Source organism: Takifugu rubripes, chromosome 16 (genome assembly GCF_901000725.2).
Source record: "Takifugu rubripes chromosome 16, fTakRub1.2, whole genome shotgun sequence".
NCBI lineage: Eukaryota > Metazoa > Chordata > Actinopteri > Tetraodontiformes > Tetraodontidae > Takifugu > Takifugu rubripes.
In genome coordinates this window covers 8,610,178-8,636,242 of record NC_042300.1, presented here as the reverse complement: position 1 = coordinate 8,636,242, position 26,065 = coordinate 8,610,178, and the positions used below count along the sequence as shown (strand labels likewise).

At 46.6% G+C, this 26,065-nt stretch overlaps 3 protein-coding genes across 8 annotated transcripts; 1 reads left to right on the top strand and 2 right to left on the bottom strand.

Annotated features, from left to right (window-relative positions):
* Positions 1–13: 13 nt before the first annotated feature.
* moxd1l (monooxygenase, DBH-like 1, like) lies at positions 14–4,935 on the bottom strand. Of its 2 annotated transcripts, XM_003971724.3 has the most exons (14): positions 4,777–4,935; positions 3,365–3,587; positions 3,138–3,284; positions 2,416–2,571; positions 2,266–2,349; positions 2,031–2,186; positions 1,853–1,955; positions 1,606–1,778; positions 1,440–1,528; positions 1,268–1,364; positions 1,090–1,149; positions 856–977; positions 682–778; positions 14–493 (listed from the first exon to the last, which is right to left on the bottom strand). In XM_003971724.3, the coding sequence occupies exons 2-14, from the start codon at positions 3,578–3,580 to the stop codon at positions 323–325; spliced, it is 1,671 nt and encodes a 556-aa protein (XP_003971773.2). In that variant the 5' UTR covers positions 3,581–3,587; positions 4,777–4,935; the 3' UTR covers positions 14–322. The 2 variants fall into 2 exon arrangements, with proteins under 2 accessions (XP_003971773.2, XP_029705011.1); XM_029849151.1 differs by lacking the exon at positions 4,777–4,935 and having other exon boundaries at positions 3,365–3,685.
* On the top strand, positions 4,376–14,817 carry snx9b (sorting nexin 9b). 2 transcript variants are annotated; one of them, XM_029849152.1, is made up of 19 exons: positions 4,376–4,724; positions 5,900–5,986; positions 6,818–6,892; positions 7,404–7,526; positions 8,092–8,169; positions 8,960–9,122; positions 10,527–10,665; positions 11,151–11,235; positions 11,335–11,460; positions 11,565–11,682; positions 11,774–11,904; positions 12,000–12,103; positions 12,182–12,285; positions 12,354–12,431; positions 12,508–12,584; positions 13,047–13,136; positions 13,284–13,398; positions 13,490–13,581; positions 13,682–14,817. In XM_029849152.1, exons 1-19 carry the CDS (start codon positions 4,713–4,715, stop codon positions 13,727–13,729), a joined length of 1,845 nt encoding a protein of 614 aa, XP_029705012.1. In that variant the 5' UTR covers positions 4,376–4,712; the 3' UTR covers positions 13,730–14,817. The 2 variants fall into 2 exon arrangements, with proteins under 2 accessions (XP_029705012.1, XP_003971722.1); XM_003971673.3 differs by lacking the exon at positions 8,092–8,169 and having other exon boundaries at positions 4,379–4,724.
* Positions 14,818–15,983: 1,166 nt separating this feature from the next.
* LOC101072052 (microfibril-associated glycoprotein 4) lies at positions 15,984–23,893 on the bottom strand. Of its 4 annotated transcripts, none has more exons than XM_029849156.1 (8): positions 23,773–23,893; positions 18,604–18,896; positions 18,257–18,472; positions 17,384–17,503; positions 16,975–17,296; positions 16,663–16,879; positions 16,394–16,589; positions 15,984–16,320 (listed from the first exon to the last, which is right to left on the bottom strand). In XM_029849156.1, exons 2-8 carry the CDS (start codon positions 18,757–18,759, stop codon positions 16,174–16,176), a joined length of 1,374 nt encoding a protein of 457 aa, XP_029705016.1. In that variant the 5' UTR covers positions 18,760–18,896; positions 23,773–23,893; the 3' UTR covers positions 15,984–16,173. The 4 variants fall into 4 exon arrangements, with proteins under 4 accessions (XP_029705016.1, XP_029705015.1, XP_011610383.1 ...); XM_029849155.1 differs by lacking the exon at positions 23,773–23,893 and adding an exon at positions 19,342–19,391; XM_011612081.2 differs by lacking the exon at positions 23,773–23,893 and having other exon boundaries at positions 16,975–17,112; positions 17,182–17,296; positions 18,604–18,973.
* Between the last annotated feature and the right edge of the window lie 2,172 nt (positions 23,894–26,065).

The following is a 26,065-nucleotide window of genomic DNA, read 5'->3' as shown; positions in this document are numbered from 1 at the left end:
TTATATGTTTTATTGAATATTCATAACAGTTTCTCTTTAAGTCACCAACATTAAAAACTAGCATTACAATTAGTATCAATGTAGAAGTAGGTGCAAATTAAAATACACCTTGTATCATATATAGAAATCAAGATAGGAATTATGATTAATATTAGGTTAAGTTAATTAGACTACTTAATTCTCATCATATGGCATTGCAAGCTTACATACAGTGTAAGCACAAATATTATGGCTATTGATTAGCAAAGGATAATGTAGAGAAGCCTCTTTAAGCATCAGGGGTTGTTGGTTACGATTGCACTACTTTGGATCCCTGAAACCGTTAAATCGATGTGATCCAGAAAAGCAAAAGTATGATCCCTGATGGGCTCAGGATGCAGGAAGTACGCAGCACGTTTGAGCCGTTAGCGGGAGGAACGTTGTCCGCACACGTGACAGTAGGCGTTTTCATCATTTCCCTGATGAAGCCGTTTTCGTACACTGAAAACCCGAACTGTGGAAAACAAGGAAACCAATTCAACGTTCTGAAAGATCATTTGACAAAATAAAGTGCAGCACCAAACACATGACCGAAGTTTGAGATAAAAATTAACTGGGAACTTATTTCACCCAAGTGCTTTTTGGGGATTACTATATTACTATAAGTCCTGAACAGGTGTGACCTCTTCGGCTGTTACTTACGTTGTCGTCAGAGGCAGCCTGGATCTGAGGTAAGGTCTTCATCTGCTCCTCGTAGCTGGCAATTTCATCCTGGTCTGAGGAATTCCCATTGAAGATCCTGTTAGAAACAAGCGTTAACGCGAGGCCGCGATGGCGCGAGGGATGGATTTATTGTGCAGTTGGTGCAGAGCGAACCAGTCGCTCGTGCTCATCAGCGGGTGTGTGGTGTTTGGACGGCTGACGCACGAGGTGACCTCGATCAGAGGGTAGTAGAGCAGGAAGGCCAGGCACATCTCCTCAGTGGTGGCCAAGCCCATCTGGAGGGGTGAAGACACAACAGATTATGGAGATAATGATGATGATGGTGATGATGATGGTGATGGTGATGATGATGCTCCTAAACATAAATCCGGTGTTTGAAGCCTTTACCTTGGTGACCCTGCTGCGATTGGTCGTGCTGTAGGTGCATTCTACTGCAATTTCATCACCCTGGAATTCAAGAAAAGGTCACAAACTGCCCACATTTCAGTCTTTCAGATGAATGAAACCACATCACGGCCGGACAAATGTGGGATAAAATGCAGCTGTGGACGCGGTTGGGATCCACCTGCTTGATGGTCCTGACGTTTCCCAAATGGTGCGCCTGCTGCATCTCAAAGTTGTAGTTTTCCTCCACAAAGATGAAGTCGATTTGCTCGCCATTCCTGCAGAAAAGGTCACAAATCCATCGCTGAGAACTGGAAACCGGTCGGTTTATCTCTGACGCACAGCTTTCCCACCTGTAGTGGGCGGCTCGGACCTCCCTCCCCACTAAGTGGGTGTGTGGCAATACGGCAAACACCTGAAGATCAGGTATGGGCTTCACGTGCTGTCAGGTGGGGGAAAAAGACCGTCAACACTCGGTGGGCTTTTAAAATCGGCTCTCCTCTGAGATCCATCCCAGACCTGAGGAAAGACGGTGGTGTTGCAGACGCCATACGTGTGGAAGTGGGCAGCCTTGGGTGGGATGTTGTAGTCCACATAGCCAGGCTGCACCCCCGTGGTCAGCGTGCCCACGTCGTGCTGCCCAGGCTGGGCGGGCCTGTGGTGGAGCCTCAGTCCTGAGCTGTCTGTCCTGTCTGCACACAACACGATCCAGTCCAGAATCTGCTGCTTTCCTTCTCCAATGCTAATAATGCGGAATCGCGCCGACCTGCTTCCTTGTTCGGATTGTTGTAGTGGATTTCCAGCCTATAAAGCACGTCATGGTCCTCGCCTCCGATGGGAATACCTGTGTTTTCTGGAAGCTGGTACGCCTGTTGACAGTTAAAGAAAACCCTTGAGACGGCAGCTCCACAAACGGAACCGCCTGGAGATGGACCTTCTCTTACCCTTCCCCCTATTCCCCACGCAGCCACCACAGCGAAGCAGGCGTCCCCCATGCCCCCCCTGTAGCACTGCCCGTCGGACACCTCGGTCACGTAGGAGGGGCAGCGGTACAGCAGCATGTGGTGGACCAGGTCGTGGTGCTCAATGTCTGGCTCCACCTGAGGGGAAAAGAGAAGGAATAAAACGGGTCCAAACAGGAAACTCGGTGGTTTGGAGATCACGGATTATCTATAATACCAAATAAATGTGATGTTTTGTGTTGAAGGTGGGTAACGGCATGATTTTACAGTGGTAGTAGGTGTGAATGGCGGGAACGGTGATCTGAAAAAGAAGAGAGAATGAATGAAGCGAGGTGAGAGTGGATCACAGATGTCTTATTATTCGTACCTGCTCCACTGTGACACTGAAGTGGTCGGAGCTGTTGGAGGCCGCCGCCCTGGGGCTGTAGTTCAGCAGGTTGACCTCTCTGGTGCCCCTGTGGGTACGATGGTAGCCGATGTCATCTGTCAGCCCGAAGGCATAGATGAGTTTAACCGGCTGCGCCTTCGAAACAGACCAAAAGGTTTAAAAGAAATTGCGAAAAATGGGAGAAAAAGGCAAGTGGAGGTTCAGGTTTACAGAAAAAAAGCGCTAGAAATCAGTTACTCTGCATTTTAATGCACGATTTTTGATCTCTTATCATTAAGAACATTTCTGTGCACTTTGAATTGCTTCAGCTTCCCATAAAAATAAAAAAACCCTGTTTTTCCAGTTACGTAAAACAAATCTTTTTGTCCTTTTCTGTTGTTTTCGCCATCGGAACATTTAGGTGAACCAGACAATAAGAGTGAATAAAAGGGAGGATCATATGAGCACAGGCAGGAAACCTGAGCTTTGAGGAGAAATAAAGATTCTATAGCGTTGAAAATACTGAAGCACGGAGAAAAATGAACCAGCTGCAGTTCAGGTTAAAGCCCAGTGGTGTAAAGCCACAAAGTTGGATTGTGATTAGTTCTGGAACATTTTGTGTCCACAGCAGTAACACATGTAGAATAATCAGCTTGTTGCTAAACACGGCTCGTTCATATGGTAAAACTCAAGTTCATGCAAGTGTCCGCCTATCATCTCACTCTGATATGGAAGTCTTGGTCATCACACGACTGGATCGGCCTCCTAAAGCTCATCCTGGTCTGACCATCAGACTCTTCCAGAGAAAGGAGGGTGTAACTCTGCAGTTTGTCCACCACAGGCATGGATTTCCCCGTGGCGTGATAGTCCTAAAGCATGAAAACACAATGCTTTAAAGCCTGTAGCAACACAAGCTGCTACACATGCACTTTTTCTGATATTGTCTTACTGCGAAGTAGTTTCCAGTTGGTCCGATTCCCCCGATGACGATATCAGAGCCCTTCATCCCGCCATTAGGACTGAAGCCAAAGCCCACCCAGCCTGTTGTGTTGACCACCAGCTCGAATGTAATGTTCCCTTGGTGATTATCAAAGCCCCAACTCAGACACACCAGACGGTCCTGGTCCAGGTACTCCATAAAGCGAAGGTCAGGAGGTTCTGACATCTGTGCTCTTTGAGTCCAGAGAAACATGAAGATGAGAGGAAGCAGAGAGGCCATGATGTGTCTGTGAAGCTGCAGGCATTCAGACTGAGCTCGAGCGCTGAGAAATGTTCCCTCCCCCCTTCCTTCCACACACCTGCACTGCTGGATGGGCTCAGGTGATAACAAAATATGCATAGTCATACAGACTTCACCAGCCATCAACAAAAGAGGGTCTGCAGCTCTTTAGCTTCCTTATCAAATATATGCGTTTTTTTATAATCATTTGCTCAGTTATAATTTTCACTTATTACAGTGTCTGTGTACGTCTTACATTTCATGGTATTTTTGCTATTTGAAACAATTTTTAATAGGATTTTTTCGTGGCTGTGTTCTATTTCGGCCTATTTACAGTATTTTGATGATCATATGTGCAGAAACAGAGTTTTGTTTTCATTCTCAGCTCCAAAAGACCTCAGCACTGGTGTAATAGCACTCGGTTGCCTGCAGATGTCGCCCTCGACGCGCCAAAGCGGCATCCGGTCTTTTTTTTTTTTAATGAACGCGTATTTTTCTTTTTTTTAAATACGATTTTGCATCTTTGATGTAAACACATTATTTTCCTTGTGTGTGCCATGACAAAATATTAACACTCTACTCTTTTCCGAAACAACAAAACTACCATTACCATTAAAATTTGAATATGATTTGAAATTGTTTTGATTATTCGCTCACGACTGTTTCGGTTTAGTGGCTGCCTATGTCTGAGTCATTTCGTGACTAATATTTAGAGTTGGGCTTTATCTGAAGGCCTCGCTCGGCCCTCCCGACCGACACCACCTTTCCGGTTCTCCCCGCCGTGCAGGTCACTCCCTCCGCGCTGTCAGCAGCTCCGTGTGCCGTTCAAACTTGGAGTGTCTCTGGGAATAGTGCGCGTCCCGAACCGTCGTCTTTTTACCCCAGCATTCGAGTTTTATACGTTTTATGTAGCCAAGTGTTTTAAACGTGAGTGACTCGCGGAAGAAAGCAGCGGGAGGATTTGCCGTGTTTCCTTCGCTTTTAGCTGAGAAGCAGCGGGGGGAAATGTCCAGCTGAGGAGGAGAGACCCAGAAAACCGCAGGGCCCGTGTTTGGAATGATTAATCAAAGCTTTGACAATGGCAGTAAAGGTGAGATCGATCCTCGTTTCAGGTTTATTTTATGCTAGTTTGCGTGTATTACTTTGACAGGATCCTCCTGACGACAGCTGTTTGGAGAATAACGAACGCTGGAGACGAAGTTTACTGGTCTTCAAATGAGCTCTTCACTCGATAAACTACATGACGAGCGTCTACAACATTTTTATAGACTCGGGTTTAGTTATGTATACTGAAGAAGTAGTGGACATTTGTAGTTGTTAAATGTGAAGTTTTTTTTTTTTTACATGGAAAATGTTTCTCATTCGTGTCTTGTGACATTTTACTACCTCTCCAGTGTGGGTCGTTTGGGCTTCAGTGGCATTATGGGAAATGTAGTTATTGTTTTGGGAAGCACTTCGCTGAGGTGCAGAATTGACCTTAGCAGTTAGCACTTTTAGCTGTTTAAGTATGGTAATGCTTTGTACTAATATTAGCGCATGGTTAAAACACACAAACACACACAGATTGAGGTTGTTGGTAAACCTAAACATAAATGGGTTTAACCACATTCAGCACACACTCAATTCATCTGTTATACATTAACAGACCCCCATTTTTCAAAGATCAGAGGGGTTTTTATGCAAGGCAACATGTTGCATTGATTTGCCACTGACTTCTAAATCAATGATATTAACTTCACCCACAGTCACCAACTAAGATATTGACAACAAAACACTTTTGCAAAGCACACCAAGCAAAATGAACACACACGCACACACATGTGCACACTCACATTCATACCAGAGGTGATGGAGGGGTATTAGGCATTAATTAGGGCTGGTGAGCCACAGAGACACTCAGTTTCTGTGGAATTGTATGGTTAACTTGTGATTGTTTCTACGTTTCACAATAGAAGGAAAGAGAAAATTATGGAAGTAAAAACACCATTAAGTCAAAATTACAAAATAGAAAAAGACGGGGTTCATCAAAACAGCCTCGGTTTGTTTTCGGTTTATGCTTGTCCTTCGTTACAAGTCAGCATAATCTAGCTAGAAGAACTAGTTCTGCCTGTTTATCTCTGCTCTATTTTCCCTCCGCCAACGTCACAACACTAATGACACCACTGTTTCTGCAGTTGCACCTGTGTTTGAAATAGAGGTCAAATGAGTATAATTTCTCTGATTTTATTAATCATTTGTTTGTTCTTGTCACTTGTCTTTGCAAAGGCACAAGTGTTATATGACTTCACTGCTGAGCCTGGGAACAATGAGTTAACGGTGAAAGAAGGCGAGACGGTCACTATTACCAATCAGGTGAGTGTTTATCCCGGAACTCATCCAAACCTTGAACTCACAAGGGGCTGCTGACATGAGCCATTGATGGACAACATGTTGCCACAGCCTCCTGGATGGAGATACTGGAGTTGCCATGGTGCAGCCTTCATCTGTCTGTCTGTTCTGATATTTTCTTCCTGTTTTTAGGCCAAAACACATTTCCTGGTGATAAGCTTCCATTTCTCAAAGTCTAGCTGAGCCGAGATGCTTTGGCAGCTCTTCTGATGCTACGTCCTGTTTTGTTACAGCCTAGAGATGTCAACACAGGCTAATTTACATTCTCTTTTACTTCTCTAGGTTTACAGAGGATATGCATACTTAAATAAACGCACTTAGTCATTAAAAACGTGTTTTTTATTTTTAAAAAACCCACATGATCCAAGATTCTCTCTAAATGACACAAGGACACGGAGAGAAAGAAAGGGCGGAAGTTTGCAAACATGATGTCATTGCAGTCAGTCGCCAGTGGCTCAAAGGTCACTCACTGTTTGCTGACCTACATACTTTCCTAATCTAGTTCTGTCTTAATCCAATGAGGGGCTGGTGTTCTTCTGGAAAACAGAATGTTTTTATTCACAAAATAAACTTGATGTTGAATTTACAGTAGATGTCAGGGCTTCTGAGGTGTTTTCATCTGCTCTGGTTTCCTCCACAAATATTTAAACCAAGTTCAAAGTGGTGAATCGTTGTTCACCTTGTTGGCTGCGGTTGAGTCAATCAAAAACCTGAACGCTGAATAGCTTCATCTGTCCATTCTGCTGTTCTCTGCCAGCCGCCTGCTCTCAGTCCCACTGCGGTTTGTTCTTACAGAATGTTGGAGGTGGCTGGATTGAAGCGCAGAACTCGAGAGGGGATGTTGGATTAGTTCCAGAGGACTACGTTGAGGTAAGAAAGACCTGTAACAACACAGACGGTTACCTCTGACTTCCCACAGCATTTAATTCCCTTAATGTCTCCATTTGCTGAGAGGCCTGAGTTGAGCACTGTGGTACTCTCACGTACTGGGTGCTGAAATCACAACAGGATGTTCCTCTTCCACCGGTTTTGCTGATTAGGACTTTTGTCTTTGACTTGTTTTTCTTCAGGTTATGATTCACCCTAAAGACTCTTGGAAAGAGGCACAGAGAGTTTGATTCAAAGTCTGCGGAATCCCTAACACAGTTTAGCTCGGCTCTAAACAACCTTCTGTGTTTAGAAAAGAGAACCGGGTTCTTTCTCCGCCTGATTCAGTAAACAAGCTCACAGACACGTGTGTGTTAGGCCTTTTATTTTAACCTTCCAGCTACTGATGAGGACTCGCTGTAGTTCAGACGTTTCATTTTGCCATCACTCAGCGTTTATCTTCATATTTTAAGGCAAAGTTTTGTTTCCCTCTGGTTCTGATTCTGAACTGTAGGTCGGTAAGCCGTTCACAGCAGCAGGGTTCACAGCACCAACTCCGGGTGCAGCAAATATTGCCTCTCAGGACCTGTCCATCTTTGATGCATATGCTCCCCCATCAGCACCGCCACAAAACCAGGTAATGTGACCTGTGACCTTTGCTGACCTTCGTTCGCAGAATCTTGTTTACGCAGGGGACATTTTCTGTCTGGCGCATATAAAGAAGTATGGAATCATTTATTAGCTTAATTTAAAATAAATCTGCCATCTTCCTGATTTGTTGTAATTGTTTTGATGGTGTAGCGTAGCGAGCCAAAAGCAGAAGTTGAGGGTTTAGTTCTAGTGAGGTTTGAAGTGCAGATGCAGAAGTGAGACCTGCTGTTGCCAAAGATCTTTGTGTCAAGCTCGTTTAATTCATTACTGAAGAGATGAGTGCCAGTAAATGAGGCGCACGAGGCACAGAGAGAGACGTTAGCAGAGAGGAACAGCTGTGCACTGTTCACTGTTGGTATGAATGAAGTGCATGTGTCACATCGGAACATGCATCACCGTCCCCCCCCCCCCCCTCTTCTTTATTTCACTCGTGCCCCCTCAGACACACACGACTACGTGTATCCAGGATCACTTTAACCCATCCCCTCGCCAAATGTTGGCCTTCACTGCTGGCACTTTGTGATGATGTCACCTTCTTCCCCCCCTTCAAGGTGGATACTGAGGTCTTTATTCCCCAACCGGACACCCCTGACACCCCCGTCTCCCCCTACCTTTCGTCCCCAGATGAGGTAACCGCCGGCGGGGGTGTGGTGGGTGACGCCGGTGTCATCAAACCCCGGCTCTCCACCGTGAGCCGTTATCTGCCCCGCCCCCTCCTTTCTCATTTGTCTGCGGTGGCAAATCTCCCCCCCGCTCCCCCACAGCATGTCACCCACTCACTGCACCTGACATCACCGTGCACATTCAAATGGCAACAATCAGCCCCCACACTCCTGATCTTTAATGTCAATCAGCACGATGTGAACCGAAAGATTAGTGGGTGATTTTGACTCTTCACATAGAATCATCAGACCGGAACACCGACATTTCCCGTAAACGATGATCTGAATTTAATAATTAACTTTCCGATGCCATTGCATAATGCTGAAAAAAGGTATTTGGTTGCTCACTGCTGTTGTGATACTTCTGGTTCCTCTGGAGAGCTTCAAACGAGTCCGACAGGAGTGGAGTTTTACCTTCTTTCCACCCCTGAACCGGGTCAGATGGGGCGTTCCATAAGATCGGCCTCCAGCAGCATTTGTGAATGGTTTTGCGTGTGCATGAGTGGCCACTCACACCAGCAGGCATGTGTGTATTTACATGCATGTATGTGCAGCATTTTCTCTTGTGCATTTGTGGACTCGGCATATCCAAAACCACTCTGGGTAATTTGCCGTTAGATCTGCGGTCTGTATCGTGTGTGTGAGTGTGTGTGTCTGTCTGCATGTTTTCGGTACTTTTTCTCTTGTCGTTAAACTAGAATGGAGTCTGTGTTCCCTCTCTTCTGCTGTCACTGATCTTCTCCCTCGTCCCTCCCAGACTAGCAACGGTAACGATCCCTGGTCTGCGTGGAACTCTGACCCCTCCGGGGGCTCCAACAACAACTGGGCGTCCAATCCAGAGGGCACCCAGACAGGGACGGGTGCTGGAGACCCCTGGGGCTCTGTATCCCAGGGCCACCCGCAGGCCTACCAGGGTCCAGGTATGTGAGTCGTGATGGTAAATTTGAGTTTGTCTCCACTGCTGAGCTGTTGGATCATTTGAGTGGTTTCAAAAAGCTTAAATAGCTGCTCTCTCTGGTGTCACAAAAACCTCTGTCTGGCTCCTTCTCTGTGGGTTCTCATGATAAAACCACAGCTCTGAAACCTTCAGGCTGAGATAAAGAGAAGCCAGAGCACAGTCATTCACGAACAAACAGCACTTGTTTAATGGGGCGGTGCTGTGTCATCCTCTGCAACCTGATAAACGTCACTTTGTCTTGGCATGCGTCAGATCTGTTTCCCCCTGAGCTGTTTACCTGAAAGGGCCAAAGGAGAATTCCACCTCGGTGGGATGCTGGAGCATCTGCGATGGGACTTTCAGACAGTTCCAGGGCTGAGCAGATGCTTCACCATGTGGACGGTGAAGTCATAATCCAGAACTGCTGCCAGGCTGGAAAATTCTGCCTCACACAAATTCACCAGAGCTGTTTTTGAATTCGCCAGACCTGCTTTTTCAGCTGCTCTTCAGTTTGTTTTTGAAGGAAGTGGAACCGTTGAGTAGATGTGCCGATTTATTTCCATCTCCTCTCTCTTTCTGTCCCCAAAGACATCTACCCATATCCTTATCTTATTGATTACGCAGGTATCAGTATTTGTCGTCTCGCTTTTGTCTGCCGGTACTAAAATTGTCCTTGTAGTTCCTGGCAGTTTTAGATGCATGTGTGTTATCGGTTTGTATTCATTTTAACACTCATGCAGTTCCATTAACCAGTTAATTAGCACCAAAATTCCTCACGGTGCTATCCAGACGCTGGGCATTATTACATTTAATACAGGTTATTTCACATTCAGAGTGAACGCAGCCAGGCCTGCTCAAGCAGGTAGAAGGGTAGAAATGTTGCTGTTACTTTTAGTTTCACCTTTTTACACTTCCAGCAATCAGGTTTAACGTATTTAACACCTATGGAGGCAGCCGCAACAGAGCTCTGCATCATGCACACAGCTGTTTTGTTGTCTCGGTGACTGTTTCTCAGGTCATTGTTAATCTCATTTATTAGATTATCGTGTCCTGACACACAATTATTCCGGGCTGTGTGATGCAGCAGCAATCCACGGATTTTCTGACTAGTTTGCTGTGTGCACAGATGCACAAATTCTGTCTGCTTGACTGAAAATCATGTAAATAATGCTTATTCTTGTTGGATGGGAAACAAATCTTATCCAGCGCATGTGTGTGGCGGTTGCATCATGATAACCTGGAACCGTTGCTTCCTGATCTAATGGAAGGTCTAATCGGATGCACCGGAGGAATGTTCTTGAGATCTGCGGACTTGTTGTGAGAGAGAGTGCAGATGCCGTCTGTTTCTGAGGTGATAAACCGTGGCCACGCCTGTGTCCGTCCTCAGGAACTGATTACGATGAGTGGGATGACGAGTGGGATGACGCCAAGTCCACCGGCGGCTACGGCGAGTCCGAGTCTGGAGACGGCGGAGCCGTCCAGAGGGCGGGCGCTCACGCCCCCTCCATGAAAATCTCGCTAAACAAGTAAGAACACTGTTCTTCCAACTTTTCTGACTCCAAATATGGGGATTTGTTGTTGGTTTTATTTATTTATTTATTTTAATTAAGCTACTTTGACACCTTTTCAAGGCTCTTAAAGTGATGAGCAGTGAAAGTTGTTTGTGGCTTCAATCTGTGAAGGGCCTCTGAGTCTCCTCGAGCTAAAGTAAATGTACTAGATGTGTTTCCTTCCTCTTGACATTTTCACAGCCGTTTCTTCTCGGTTTGATCTTGTGTTGTTCACATCCTGTCTTTGTTCCTGCGTTTGACCTGTTCCAGCACCTTTTGCTGTGTCACCAACGCTCTCCTTCAGTCCCAGAGGTGTAGGGCATACATTATAAAATAACTGAGAGCTTACCAGTTGCTCCTGGCCAGGTGGAGCCCAAAACACTCGCTGATGCTCACGTTTTAAACCTAAAAAAAACCCCAACATGTTCCTGAAATGCTACTTCTCTTTTCTCTGCACGCAGGTTTCCGGGGTTCTCCAAGTCAGGTCCAGAGCTCTACCTCTTATGCAAACAGTTCACTAAGGGCAAAGAACGGGTGCCGATTTATGTAGGTCAACAAGCTTGTCCCCCCTGATTTAAGTACAGAGAACTCCTGTTTGTTAGAACACACAGCAACAGTTAATTAAACTTCGTATTTAACGCTCAGATCGGCGAAGTCGGTCCAGTGTGGCTCTACCCGGAAACTCAGCTGGACTGCATGGTGGCAGATCCCAAGAAAGGCTCCAAGATGTACGGTCTCAAGAGTTACATTGAGTACCAGATTACACCCAGCGTGAGTATCCAGCTGCTCCTGGAAGTGAAACTGCGCCCCCACATTTGCTATTCTGGAAGAAAACCACCGTGTCTGTTGGTAATTCCCTGGTTCTGGATTTGCAGAACACAAACCGACCAGTCAATCACAGATACAAGCACTTTGACTGGCTGTACGAGAGATTACTGGACAAGTTTGGTTCGGCCATTCCAATCCCCTCTTTACCAGACAAACAAGTGACGGGTAAGCAGCTGACTCGGCGTGAAATTACAAACCTGAGGGGGTTAAAAAAAAAAAACACTTCTGCGTTCTGTTCTGTTCTGTTCTGTTCCAGGAAGATTTGAGGAAGAGTTCATAAAGATGCGTATGGAGCGACTGCAGGCCTGGATGACCAGGATGTGCAGGCATCCAGTCGTCTCCAACAGTGAAGTATTCCAGACGTTTCTCACGTACAAGGATGAGAAGGTCCGTCTTCCTCCTCCATTTCCTCTTTTTATAATGATCACACTCCTCGGTGAATCATTGAGTAATAACTATATCATTCCCGTTGATCCGGACAGGACTGGAAGACGGGAAAGAGAAAAGCAGAGAAGGATGAGACGGTGGGAGTCATGATCTTCTCCACGATAGAGACTGAAGCTCCTGACCTGGGCGCCCACGAAGTGTGAGTTGAAGCAAACCGAGCTCAGGTCCTCTCACATGGGACGTTGGCTCCACCAGTTTACCGTTTGTGGTGTGACAGGGAGCAGAAATGCGAGCAGTTCAGCAGGTTTACCAAAGCCATGGACGACGGGGTGAAAGAGATCCTCACCGTGGGCCATGAGCACTGGAAAAGATGCACAGGCCGTAAGTTGACACAGCACAGGCGCTCACGAGTGTTCACCAGCCACGGCCTCATTCCTGCTTCTCTCCAGCTTTACCAAAAGAGTACCAGAGAATCGGAAAAGCCTTCCAGAACCTGTCTACCGTGTTCACCAGCAGTGGATACCAAGGTAGGGCGAGCACGCCAGCTTTAGCCTGGCAGCGGGTCCAGAAGCCTCCATTAACTAAAGGTTTCCACCACTTCAGGTGAGTCCACCTTGACCGATGCCATGACCGCGGCCGGCCAGACGTACGAGGAGATCGCTCAGCTGGTGGCAGAGCAGGTAGGTGGAGGCGTTTCTGGGCTTCCTTAAAGGTCTTTTTATGTGGCAAAAACAAACGCGCCCTCGTGTTTTTGCACTTTTCCTGCGCGCGGCCGTTCTTTTACATCCTTCCCCTAAAACAACCCTTTAACCCTCCGTCCCGTTGGTGCTGTATCTGGAGCTGAGGGAGCCTTTGCCTGTGACCTTTTAGATGGTTCTGTGCAGCTCCGATAAATCAAACTGCTGCCTTTTTTTTTTCCTGTGGAACCGTTGTCAGCTGTGATGCTACAGATGGGAGCTATTTTGCACTTTGGTTAAGTTTATATCTAAATAAATCTAGGAGGAATGGCTCCTGTGAAGTCTCGTTTCCGTGTATTCTTCCATGTAATGTTCAGATCAGGTTGCCATTTCCTGTTTGAGTCTCACTCTGTTCCTCTTTTAGGTTCATTTTTTTGTGTTCCTGTGTATTTTTCTTCACTGTAGCCAAAGAAAGACCTTCACTTCCTCATGGAGACCAACAATGAGTACAAGGCTCTTCTCGGATGCTTCCCAGACACCATCGGCGTTCATAAGGTGCCTCAGGAAATAGTTCCACGAAAGTTGATAGAAATCAGATTTCAATATTTTTCCAATTTAAGGGACACAAATATAAGTCTTAGTCTGGTAATATGTGACAGTAAAAGCTCCTTTACTTGTTTAAAACTTTCTGAATTTTCACAGGCGGCCATTGACAAAGTGAAAGAGGGCGACAAGCTGGTGGCCGCCGGTAAAATTACCTCTCAAGACAAAGTCACCATGGCCAAGCGCGTCAGCACCATGTCTTATTCATTACAAGGTAGCGCGCGCTCAAACACGTGAGCCGTGGACTTTGCTGGAACCTGATATCTGAGTTCACGTGGTCCCTCCCTTCTCTCCGTCTACCACAGCTGAGATGAACCACTTCCATAACAACCGTATCTATGACTACAACAGGGTCATGCAGCAGTACCTGGAAGAGCAAGTCAAGTTTTACGAGACGGTAAAGATATTTGAGATCGACCCTCTCGAGCGTCTCTGGCGTTTTGGCGCCCGCCATCCCGATCGCTCGCGTCATATTCGCCTTTCTTCTCTGTCGACAGATTGCTGAGAAGCTGAGGAACGCACACCGTCAGTTTGTGACGTTGTGAGGACACCTGCGTCTCCTCTCCCACTACAGAAGAAGAGAGAATCCAGCTCCAGCTCCGATCTCGCTCATGCCGCATTCTTCTGCCTCCATTTAATTTAAATTTCACTTCTCCTGTTTATCGGACCTCATCTCCTTTGCTGCTCGCGCCAACGAGTCTGGGCTCGTCCGGCCCGGCAGCGTTTGATGTAGAGACCAGCAATGGTGGCACAACACGAAGCATTATTGACACACACCCGGTCCTCTGTCCAAGGGTTGCAGCTCTTAATACGTCAGTATCACTCCCCGTGCGTTTCATCTGCCATTTCTGTTAAAACATAGTAGGTTTATCGGTGTCGGCTCCACCTCACGTACTGACACTCAAACCAAAGCCGCCCTCCCGTCTGTCAGTTTCTGAACGCGCTGGCGTCAGAAGCAGAGCCGTACTCGGTGTCTCCCTCGGCCGACGGCGTGCTTTTGTTGTCATGCTAGCACCACTAACATCTGCAGTGCAGCTTGGGAGTCGGCAGAGAGTGTGTCTTCAGCTGGCACTGTCCTGCTGCATTTCCTGTAAGGCTAACAGGAAGCTCCACCTCCTTCCTGCCTCACTCGTGTCCACTCGCTGTGTGGAACAGTCGGTTGCCTAAGTTGGCGCCCCACCCAACCCCGAGCCAGCACGCTGTGACACTGCAGTTTACATTTGGAGGAGGAGAGAGAGGATTGGAATTCTTCTGTAGGGCTTCTCCTTTTGAGCATTGGTGGTCTGCTCTCTTCCAGTTTGCTTGTTTTGTTGGGTTTTTTTTTTTACAATGGAGGTTAATATGAAGGTGCAACAGCAATGTTAATCATAAGCAAAAGGAGATGAGTTGGAGGCAAAGCCAGGGTTTTTTCATTTATGCAGTTTTACTTTGCAATGCACAGTTTTCAATCAGACTAATCCTCACCACTTTGTTTTCTTATTTGATGCATATGGAAAATATATATTCTGTCGGAGCTGTCGGGTGCTTCTCTTCACCGGCATACTTTTATATGTATAGAAGTATTTCCAATATAATGTACCTAAAAGAGAAGCAGAAATTCTGTTTGATTTATTAAACAATGATTTGTACCGGGCCCGTTTGGTCACTGTGTCTCCTGGGTCACGCACAACGTGCCCAGTACTCTCTGGCACAGTCGGAGCCTTTATTTGCACTGGTGGATTCTTGCGTGGACACACGCGGGGGGTGAGAATGAATCGGCAGCCTGTGCGACGGGTCAAAGAGCGCGTTTGTGGGGGAGAGTGAAAGGGCCTCTTCAGCCCTCGTCGAGCTCCAGCTCCGTTCAGGTGCAGCTGGACTCCTGAGCGAAGCCCCTAATGGGGCCTTCGTGTTCGTGGAAGCCTGCCGTTATGCAAAAACACGTATTAACTGAATAGAAACCTGCAGCCGTTTAAAAAAAAAAATGCTCCTACTGTATTGGAACAAATCCACCATGTCTACTGGAAGCTACTGATAAACGACATGTGCGCGCCCGTTCAGATTATTCTTATCTGTCCTAGTTTTCCCTTCACTGCTCATACACAGCTAAAACTGCCGTATTTATATGAAACTGCTTTATCTCTATAGGTTTAACTGTACCAAATCATTTTAGATATTTAATTTTTCAGTTATTTCTGATAAAATCAAAAGCCTACAAATTCCCTTAAAAAAAAAAAAAATTAACCTTAACGCAAAGAAAAAAACACAATCCTAAAAGAGTGAACAGTTCTATATAGTTTAAAATGTACCTGTGGTCTTTACTTCTCTTCATATTTGTGCACGTTTCGTTTAGCGTTGTATGACTTTTTCAATAACCGCTAGATGGCGACATAACACGCTAATCCTCCAAAGCGCTTCCTGCAGGGCAGGTCTATGCTTTTATTTCTAACTAAATCAATGTAATAAAACCAACCTTGAGAATTTACACCGCTGCAATTATTATCGATTTAGCCATGACCAAAACGTTTTTTAAAAAAACCATTCTAAAATTATGAAATATAACAAATCAAGTGCGTTCAAGTGCTTTTTATTGGCTGATTCAAATCAGGAACTGTTTATCAATACACTGATCATTATGATCAAGTAAAAGATACGTATTTTCAACTAATTACCTAATTAAATTATCAGTTTGTGTTATGTACTACAGTGGTACATACCCTTTGTTGGGAATAATCAAGTGTACATATTTATGTTGCCTCATAATTAGTCATTAATGATTAGCCTCTATAAATTGACATTTTTTGCAATTTTCTTTTTTCCACTACTTATTCCTGTTTACAGACAGGTCGCCAGTCCATCGCACACATGCACACTCCTTTCTCGTGACAATATGGAATTCTTTTCTAGGTTGCATTTGCCGGTGATGATTCCAGAGTCCTCTCCAGGTTCATCCGCCACGGCTTCCTGTTGTACCATCACTCATTAAACGTCAGCTAATCCCATCATGCCCGGTTCAGGGTGACATATGGGCTCGAAAGTTGCGAGGCCGGATCATCATGCTGACTTTCCGCAACGAGTAATAGTCCGAGTCTTTCCAGGAGTACCAAACAATCCCATCGGGGCCCAGTGACCCTCGGGTTTTCAGGGTGTAACGGCCTCCCTGCAAGAGATGAGCGAAGTTAGGACCCGCGATGGAACAAATATGACTGACGGTGCTGTTTGTGGACATTTACCCTGTAGTAAAAGCCGTTGAGGTTGGCGTAGAAGCACTGGTTGTACCACCAACCGCTGTGGGAGATTTCAGCGCAGATGTTCCCGCTATCGGGGGTGCTGAAGCTTTGCTCGTCGTGGTACCAGCTGAAAGAGTCCTGAACCGTCCCAGTGAAGCCTGACACGTGCAGGCGGTACTGGTGCTCCTCATCCTCCACACTACAAACACACAATCACGAGCCGTTGTCACAGCAGGCAAACAGAAGCAGCTGTCGGCAGCGTCTGCACCCACCTGAATCTCTGGTAGAGGGCATGTTTGTGCTTGTTGCTCCAGTCCTCCAGGTGGATCCGGAGGCTGTACTCCCCCTGGGCGCTCAGCTCGTGGATGTGTTCGTTGCCCAACCAGAACTCTGAGTGCAGGTCACCGAAACCATCCCGGTAGTCCCTCCAGTTGCGGTCAAAGCTCACTGACCCGTCAACACGCCGCTGGATCACAGTCCAGCCGCCACCTGAGATGCAAAAGTGGCGTCATGCTATCAGAGAACTGTCCAATATGGAGGGTAGAGACCAGCCTGGCCAAGCTACTCTTGTTGTGCAGGCTCACCATCCGTGTCCATATCACAGTAGACCTCCAGAGGCATGGCGGCCAGTGATGGGACGATGGTGTAGAGGCCCGATCTTCTGACTCCATTGTAATAGATGGAAGCACAGTCTATGGGGCAGCTCCTCACGTGCTGAACATCTGAGGGAACACAGCTGGGACTGAGTGCCATCGTCCTGCAGACATTCACCTCTGTGGAAAAGGGCGTACCTGAGTGCAGGGCTTCCTGGGTGTTCATCAGGGTGTTGGGGTGGCCGATGTTGACGAGGCACCCGTGGTTTCTCTGCACTTGATCCACCAGGAGCGTCAGATTATGGAGTTGATTCTTTATAAATCCACCCCAGCACAGTTAGTGGCTTTTAACTCACATTTGAGGAAAAGACGAATGCGAAGCGTATGATGGCGTGCATACCTGGAGGTCTATGATCAGAGTGCCCTGTAGGTGCAGCAGGGTGGTGGCATCAGTGTGCTGGACCTCCAGCTCATGAAAACGATGCTCCAGTGACACGTTTATATGGTTTGTCTCTTCATGCTGACAATAATGACCAAAATCACAATTTACTGAGTTGTTAAATGATAATTCTCAATTATTTATATATCTGAATCTTGTTTTGAAATGAATGTTGTTTAAAACATCTTGTTGAGCTTTAAAACAAATCATACAATAATGAAATCCTTTGAAATGTCATCGAACTGTTTTGTTTACCACCCCAAAACCCGCGTACAGCTCCCCCTACTGGTATGTAACGTAATTACACACACAACAAAACTCCAGTACATCAGCTCAGGGCGCATGAAGGCACCATCAACACCAGTTTACTGTACCAGTGTGTCATGTTTGATATTTAAGAACTTTTGGTTTGTACATAATATGCTCACTGCTTGGGACACATGCGACAACACGTGGGAGAGTAGAAGGCTAATCCTGTTAGTGACTGAGGTCAAGGACATGCTGTGCAGAAGCCAATTTGATGACCAGGCACAATATTACAGAGCAGACAGAGACACCATTACTGCCATGTGTTCCTTAAACAATGTTTTATATCCCAGCACATGCTTATGTTTGAACTGCTGTGTCTAGTGCCAGGTGTCACTGCCAGTAAAGCAACATCAACAGAGCCGAGCTTCATTATTTAATGCCTACTAGAAGAACCCAGTCACGAGGAGAACGCCTGCAGAAATCTTGCTGTCACTCAGCGGTCCGGCTTTATGAGACAAGCCCTCAAAAGCAGCTGAAGGGATTGCTGCTGGAAGCTGACCCCAGGCCTGCTAAGTCAATATTCACCTGCAGCTCCAGGACCTTGATGCGGTGCCGGTGGTTCCTCAGCTCCTCCTGCAGCTCTGAGATGGTCTCCTTCAGTGCCGCGATCTGCTGTTTGCTCTCCTCATTTTCGTGCAGCCAGTAGGAAACTTCCTCCGTGCAGCGGAACATGTCTGGACATTTCTGCTCGTCCAGCTGAGGCAGCGTGGCCACCAGGCGGCACATCCCATTATCCATCACCTGGAGAGATGGAGAAGATGTCATGTTTCTGACCCTGCTGCTACCACGGGAGCAGTGCATCAGCGTGAGCCCCCTGAATGTGTATGTGCATGTAGGTGATGGATCTGAGGACCGCATTCTGTGGGTATTACCTGGTTGGTGTACTCCCCACACTGCGACCCCCCGCCATAGGCCAGAGAGGTGGCATTTGGGGCATCTGACGCAGCCTCTGGCAGCAACACGATGAGGATGAAGAGAGCAGAGCACCCTGTCCAGCCAGCCGGGTTGGTTAAGGATAGGATGGACATGGCTCTCAGCCCGTTAGTCTGCTCCTGCCTTGTCACAGTGAGCGGGGTTGGGGTGCTTCATCATCACCATCATCATCATCATCATCGAAAGAGAAAGTTGTTGCGCCGTGCCTCAGTGGTGACATTTATTAAGATGTCTGTCACAGAAGAATGACTCTCTTTATCCACTGCTTACATTAAAATGCACACACACACCTATGCTTGTATCCTTGTACTATTTTTATGGGGACTTTAATCGACATAATACACCCCCGTGCCCCTAACCCTTAAAGGCTCGTCTTAATCCTTAAACAGTCCTTTGAAGTTGTGAGGACCAGACGAAGTGGCCTCACTTCCCAGAAATGTCCTCACTTTGATGGTAGAATGAGTATTTTGGTACTCAATCTGTAGCATGTACAGAAACACACACACACACACACACACACACACACACACACACACACACACACACACACACACACACACACACACACACACACACACGCAGCTGCCCTGTCAGTTTTACCTCTACCTGATCCGGCAGAAAGGTTTTTACTCATGTAAACATTTCTGGCACCCCTCAGGAAAAGATGGCATACTCACCCCGACCGTGGCGCAGGTTCTGCCCCACACCTGGCCCATTTCAGGCTGACAGGTTCTCTGCATGTTCCTCTCCACTTTCCCTCTCGCTCCGTGTGACTCATCCTCCCCCTCTCTCCAGCTCTCTCTCTCTCTGCCTCAAGGTGTAGACATCTTAGTCCCATAATCTACCTTTAAGAGGATTCAAAGGGCTGAGGGGTGGAGGGCGCCACAGAAGCACACCGTCATAAAATAAGTGGGTCAAGAAATACGATAAATTATATTATTTTCATTGGATGTTGGGAAGAATCTAAATTCTCTGATTCTGATCAGACCACACAAACAGGAGTAAAAGCTGAAAAAGAGATAAAGAAGACTGCAACTGGAGAGATTAGCGGGCAGATCAAATGAAGTGTCACCACTTCCCCGCAGAGATACGGAGTAAATAAGCACGAGGCATCATAATTCTGCTCAGAATCAACATTGATGTGAGTGGGAGGACGAGGGCGCTCATCCTATTAGTCTTCTGCTGTAGTTTGTCTTTAAAGGGCCCTGAGGAGACCAGCTGCATCTGCGGGGAGATCCATTTTTAATTGACAAGGTGGCGTCCGCTCCGTCGGAGAGCCGACAGGTGGTTGGGGCCACATGGTGGCACCACATAACAACTTGATGGGCCTCCATCTTTGACTAAAAACAGCTACATATTTGAGTTGTAGTTCTTCTAAATCAACAGAGACTCACTCTGAGTGGGGAGTGTCATAGACGTGTTGCTGCCGCCCTGACAGTCGCAGGTCGCTTTATTTCATCATGTTTGGCTTCTTCATGAAATATGTGGAATTTATTTTCATGTTTTCCTGGCCTGAAACTCAGGTTGGATGAAGCTTAGTTTAGGTCTTTCAATTCGATTTTAAATGAGTGAGTTTCCACTGTTTTACTATAAAAACGTAATTTCCTTGAAGTTTATGCCTCAGAGCAAAGGCAGAAGGCGTATCTCCACTGCAGCGGCACATCGCAGCCATTTGTCAGTGTGAACTTGTAATTATATTTAAAATCATCATTAATCGTGGCTGAGCGTTGCTCCTCCTGCCGTGTTGATCTGCGAGGACGGGAGCTCAGGACAGGAGGTACTGGGAACATGACGCACGTGTGGAAGGACAATTTATAGATGTTACGGGGCAACAAAACAGAGTTTGAATTGATTTATCCGCCGCTGTTGCTCCGAGTAACAGGAACCTCTTGTTACAGCAACCACGTGTATCTGCGGTGCAAACAGCCATTAGAGCAGATTAAATATGCAGCTACTATAAGTTCCTTTTTTTAAAAAAAAAAAGTCTGTTTAATACAGGCAATTATAGTGCAGGTGCATCGTACAGTCACAGAGGAGACTTTTAAATTCACAAAGAAATAAAGCTTGATGTAATGCAGCACCACAGATCACATGCTTAGCTAAAACGTTCTTCCTGGACTGCGTACTTTTCTGCTTAATTCTGTATTTCCCCCACTCTAACTTCATTTTTACCCCTGGGGGTGAGTGAATGCCCCTGTTTGGGTATGTGCAGTGCTTAACAGAGGATGATATCTATGTTAAACTCAATGATTTAGTGTGCAACCACTAATTATAAATGCCTATAGGAGGTACTGCCCGGTGCTGTTGCACGATGATCGATACATTTTATGTTTGTGCACGTGAATAATTCAAACAGGACATAAATCACAAGTCTGGCGGGCGGCTTCCATCCAGACATAAATAAGCGTTTGTTTACGTAACGGCCTGCGACGTAGTTACAGCTCAGCGAGAGAAAAACGCTTCATTGAACCAGACGCCAGCGCGGCTTCGCCTCCCAAATGTTCCCTGAACTCCCTCGAAGAGGTGTCAGCTCCCCCCGTTTCACCTTTCCCTGTCCAATGAGACCTGCAGCCCAGCAGATCACAGGCCGCGTGATGCAGGGGGGGCCGCCGGGGGTCTGGAGGCCTGCATCGCTGCAATCCATCCATTAATCACTATCAATCAGCATGCAACTCTCTGGCTGCACTGTACACACACACACACACACACACACATACATACAGTTCAAGGTCTGACTATAATAAATCTGAAGTGTCACTAGACTTAATCTGCTCTATTCATCACTGCAGTCTTGTGAGCTCCGCTGGCCTTATTACCTGAACACACCTCGGGGACACCCTCGACGTGAGCGGAGGTGAGTAACTCTAAGGCCGGAGCAGCAGGAATCACCGGCGAGGGTTATTGAGATGGCTTCGTAGGATCAGCAGTAACAGTAGGAAGCAGTTACCATAAACGCGGCGTTTTGTTCCACACTATTTCTCAGCATCACAACACGTCTATCTCATTACCTCTAATTAGTGGCGCGCCAAACTCTCTCGTCGGAGGGTTGTTGATCAGGCATCTGTTTCTCTCTTTCCTCAGGGTGAAAAATGGTCCACATGCAACCGCAGAGAAGGATTTTCTGGTTTTCGCTCTTTCTTTCCCTCCACAAAACAACGTGTGGTTTAAACTCGTCAAGACAAGCTCATGGGGCATCTAAAAAAAAGCCCGGACTCCTGGGCCGCTTCTCTGATTCTGATTCTCAGAAGATTGGGGGTTATTTTTAACTGCCCCAACCATTGTACAGATGAGAGCTGCTGATTAGATAAGACCCCTGTTGTCCACACTTGATGTTCCTTCCGTGCACGGACGCCCTCCGGCCATCACTTAAAGATGAATAAAAACCCCAAAATACACAAAAATACTCATCAACGGGTGAAGTCATTGTTACCTGTCATGAATAATACTGGTCACAGTGACCTCACGGCATCAAATGACAGGCAGAACGACTGGGATGCTGCTCTCGACCTGTCAGTGATGTAAAACGCTGCAATTTTCCATCAGTCTGCTGATGTTTGTCGAATCAACACACACTCACACACACCAACATTTGACCACCATGTATCCTAAGCCACCCAGGCTCAACACACCAATGTAAATCACATTTTGTATGAAATGGCCGTGTAACCATGGCAACGATGTACGGAAGAGAAAGGATACTCACTCATGCCCACAAGAAGGTTAAAGAAATGATTAAATGGCCAACCTAGATCCCCGAAATGGATGTTTTGTGCAGACTCCAGACGATGCGCTAACCAGGCTCTCCTCCCATGACTGACAGCTACCGAGGAATTTCCATAATCCTTCGAGCTGTACATGAACCATAACTTCATCCTCCCACTCCGGCCTTTTACAGCCCACATCAGGCACGCTGGTGTGTTCAACATTCAAAGACGCCAGCATCTGCATTTTATTTTCCATATATCAAATGTTAATGAGGTCAGACTTACATTTATGCGCGTTTGCACTTTTAGCATCCAGTAGAAACAGCAGTTTGGTTCTTCTGTAGCATTTTACTTTGCAGTTCAAAGTAAACATAAAAAATAAATACACAAATACCCATGTTCAACTCCTCACAGGGGGGGAGGAGGGCCAACAGGAGAACTGGAACATTTTTATAGTTTCATATTTATATTCATTCTATTTTTAATTTATTCTATTTTATTTCTTATTTTATTATATTTTTATTATCTTTAATAGGTTTAATGGGGTGAAATGGTGGTGGGAAATGTTGTAGATGCTTGTAGATCTTTGGAGATGCTAATTTCCCTGGTGGACACCCCCTAAAGGGATCAATAAAGTAATCTTGAATCTTGAATCTTGAAAGCCCAGCACAGCTGCTGTGGGAGCTGGCTGCTATACACTATTTAAGTTCATGGTTTGCAGCCTCGTGGAGTCACGTGAAGCCATTCAAAGTGCTGCACAGTGGTGTACATTTTCTGGCATTATTAATCTGACAACTGAGCAAATGGTCCCATTTGTGTGACAAATCGGATGCTAATGAGTGACGTTATCATTGCCTGTAACCAGATGAGATGACGGAGGGGAAGCCTGGAGTGGCAGCAGGCTCCCCCAGCTGGGCTCAGAACCTTGGCTCTTGTGGCTGATTGTGACTGTGGCCACATAAAAATCAAACCACCTTTATAATCCTGAAAAAGGGGAGAATTAGGTCTTGACCACCTGGACTCGAGTGTCCACTTCAGTTCAGTACATGTGTGCAGCTCTAGCCAGGTGGAGGTGCCGACTACATTGTATCTTTTCATTCATATTGCATAGTTCTCTTTTTTTGTAATGTAAAAAAAAAAGTATGATTCATTTCTGCTGGTATGAAGGTTCTGAATTCAGGGGAGTTACACACAAACCAATCGGATCGCCACAGCCCAGCAGGTTCCACTGGATTATTGTTGTTAAAAATGCTGTAATGGTGCAAGATTCACCAGGTAGATGATGAGGTCCTAGTTTATGTGATAAGAAGAGGGTGAACATCCTCACACACACACACACACACACACACACACACACACACACACACACACACACAGACACACACACACACACCCATATCTCACATGAAGTCCCCTAAGAGAACAGAAGTACGGAGGCAGTTGCTACGGTCTGTTCAGGGGCAGTAATGGGCGGACTAGACCGATGATGGTGGGTGGAAAATAGAATCCTTCTCTCTGCGTCCTTGGCCAGTCAACAGTCTGCTTCCACTGACTCCAGATCAGCTCCTCCTTCCTCCGTATTCGCCTCCAAATTAACAGAGCGAACGCGCTGATATTGCACATCTGGAGGCACGGAGAAGCAAAGCGTGTCTGAGGGTTGCTCTGTTGTTGCCGTGGCTATCTGGTTGCCGCTGTACTCGCGTTGGAAGCCGGCAGCACTTGGGTTTCCAGAGCTGCGTGCAGAGTGTGTGGGAGCGAACCGTCTGACCTCGCCGCTCGGTCCGGAAAAAACAACAGGCGCAAAGGAGGTGTAGCTGTGAAAGCTGGTTACTATGGAGGTGATGCGGCCGAGCCAGACAGCTTTACACTGATGGATGTGGTTCCTGACGGCAGCCTGATGTCTTTACTCAGTAGATTAAGACCGCAAAGCCACATACTCCTAATTACTGCTCCTTGAGTTAATCAATAAGGCTGAGTCAGCTTTTTCTCCGAGCCGCAAAATGGCCTCAAACATTCCCCTTCTTTAAAAGCCCCATTCATATTTTAAACGCTGAGTTCAGCATGTTTAATAAGTATGATGACGTGGTCACATGTCCTGGGACAGTCTGACATGGAGTCTGCTTTGGCAGCCATCCTGGCTTCCTTTGCGCAGTAAATAAACCATTTACCCATCGGCCTCCCTAAGTGAGTCCCAGTCCCAGCCCCTTTTCCTCCGCTCCTGCAGGTCAGGATCAGCAGATTCTCCTCCTGCAACCAAAAGACATTCTCGAGAGGCCCCCTGAACGGACACCCCACACCAGTCCCTCCCAATCTGAGCTCATCCACCTTATCTGCTCCACGACCTGCCACTCAGAGGGGTGGGAGTGCCCCGAAGACCCCAGGAGCTGTGCAGCCGGGGGCCAAGTGCTCCCAAATGGAGAGTTCAGTCATGATAAGGAGATCATGTTGTGCACTTTGGAAAATCGAAGCCTCTCAATTTCAACATGATTCTTGTTTTTAAGTCCCACACAAATGGCAGCGAAGTGTGTGTGAGGGGTGTCTCCTGTGACCTACATGACATCCTGTGATCTCACTCCCACGTCTGCGGAGCACGGGGGGGGGGGGCGTTTGAAGGAAAAAAGGCAATGCAGATGTCGTATACTCAGCCTCTCTTTGGCTTGGACTGATTTCCGAGGCTTTCAGCAGTTTTTTGGTTGTTTTCTTTGATCTAAGACAGCAGGATCTGTCCGAGTGGCAGCTGATGAGCTTCAGTACCTCTGTGAGATGGGTGCTCCGGGGGAAGACGGGTACTGAAGGAAGGTCAGAGCGAAGGAGGCTCCTGTGGGCTCTTTCTTTTAATTTGTGGTTTGGTGATCTGGTGTCTGCAAAGGGGGAGGGCACGGTGGAAGTGAGCTACGAGAGCACGGTCCCCTCGTATGGATTTCCCATGTTTGCCTCTTAGATGTGCATCGATCGGTCTGTCATCGTCTCCGACCGCAATGTGTCACTCAGTGGGAAGACAGTGGCCGGACTGAGACACTCAGAACAAACCCCCCCCCCCCACAAGTGTGTGTGTGTGTGTGTGTGTGTGTGTCTGTGTGTGCGTGTGTGTGTGTGTGTGCGTGTGAATGACTGCTGCTAGCTGCAAAAATCAGGAGAATGTTGTGCAATTATTTATTTTCCAGACAGCTTAAATCATAAATCAAGGTTCTGTCAGGACACAAACTGTTGGAGAAAGGTGTCTTGTGTTCATCAGTTCATTTTAATTGCCACACTTGTCACGGTCGCCGTGCACATGTGCCCTTCAACAAAAACAGCCCCCATGCTAATGTGCCCTGATTTCTTGGTGACAGGCTGCGAAGCAACAATAGAGCAACAATCACTGGTAGAAAAAGGAGGAAATTGTCCCTCATCACCATGAATGCAACAGCTAAATATAGTCTGATTATTAAGGCATTATTAGAACTATTTTCCAGCATTTACTTGTGACATTTCCTGCAGAATTCTGCAGCCTTATGTAACCTGGTAAAATACTGTACCGATAAGTTTCAGGGCTGTTTTTTTTTTTTTTTGCTGTGTACAGCTTTCAGTCTCGCCATGTCTTTTTAACAACAGTTGACAGAGATTTAATTAGCTAGATTTCATTAGCTGCTTCACTGAAACCACCTCTGTTTTGAGTGAGAGTGTTTGAAAGGAAATGACAGACAGCAGCGAGTGT

What these genes read in the sequence shown, in the direction of transcription:
- LOC101072052 (XM_029849156.1), bottom strand. Translation starts at nt 18,759, where the DNA reads ATGTCCATCCTATCCTTAACCAACCCGGCTGGCTGGACAGGGTGCTCT. An exon ending in CTCTGATCATAGACCTCCAG is followed by an intron (nt 17,297 to 17,383) that starts GTATGCACGCCA and finishes GGATTTATAAAG; the next exon opens with AATCAACTCCATAATCTGAC. An exon ending in CTGTGATATGGACACGGATG is followed by an intron (nt 16,880 to 16,974) that starts GTGAGCCTGCAC and finishes TTTGCATCTCAG; the next exon opens with GTGGCGGCTGGACTGTGATC.
- snx9b (XM_029849152.1), top strand. An exon ending in AGTACCAGATTACACCCAGC is followed by an intron (nt 11,461 to 11,564) that starts GTGAGTATCCAG and finishes CTGGATTTGCAG; the next exon opens with AACACAAACCGACCAGTCAA. An exon ending in CATGTCTTATTCATTACAAG is followed by an intron (nt 13,399 to 13,489) that starts GTAGCGCGCGCT and finishes CGTCTACCACAG; the next exon opens with CTGAGATGAACCACTTCCAT.
- moxd1l (XM_029849151.1), bottom strand. Translation starts at nt 3,634, where the DNA reads ATGGCCTCTCTGCTTCCTCTCATCTTCATGTTTCTCTGGACTCAAAGA. An exon ending in CAATCCGAACAAGGAAGCAG is followed by an intron (nt 1,779 to 1,852) that starts GTCGGCGCGATT and finishes TGTTGTGTGCAG; the next exon opens with ACAGGACAGACAGCTCAGGA. An exon ending in GTCCGAGCCGCCCACTACAG is followed by an intron (nt 1,365 to 1,439) that starts GTGGGAAAGCTG and finishes CCTTTTCTGCAG; the next exon opens with GAATGGCGAGCAAATCGACT.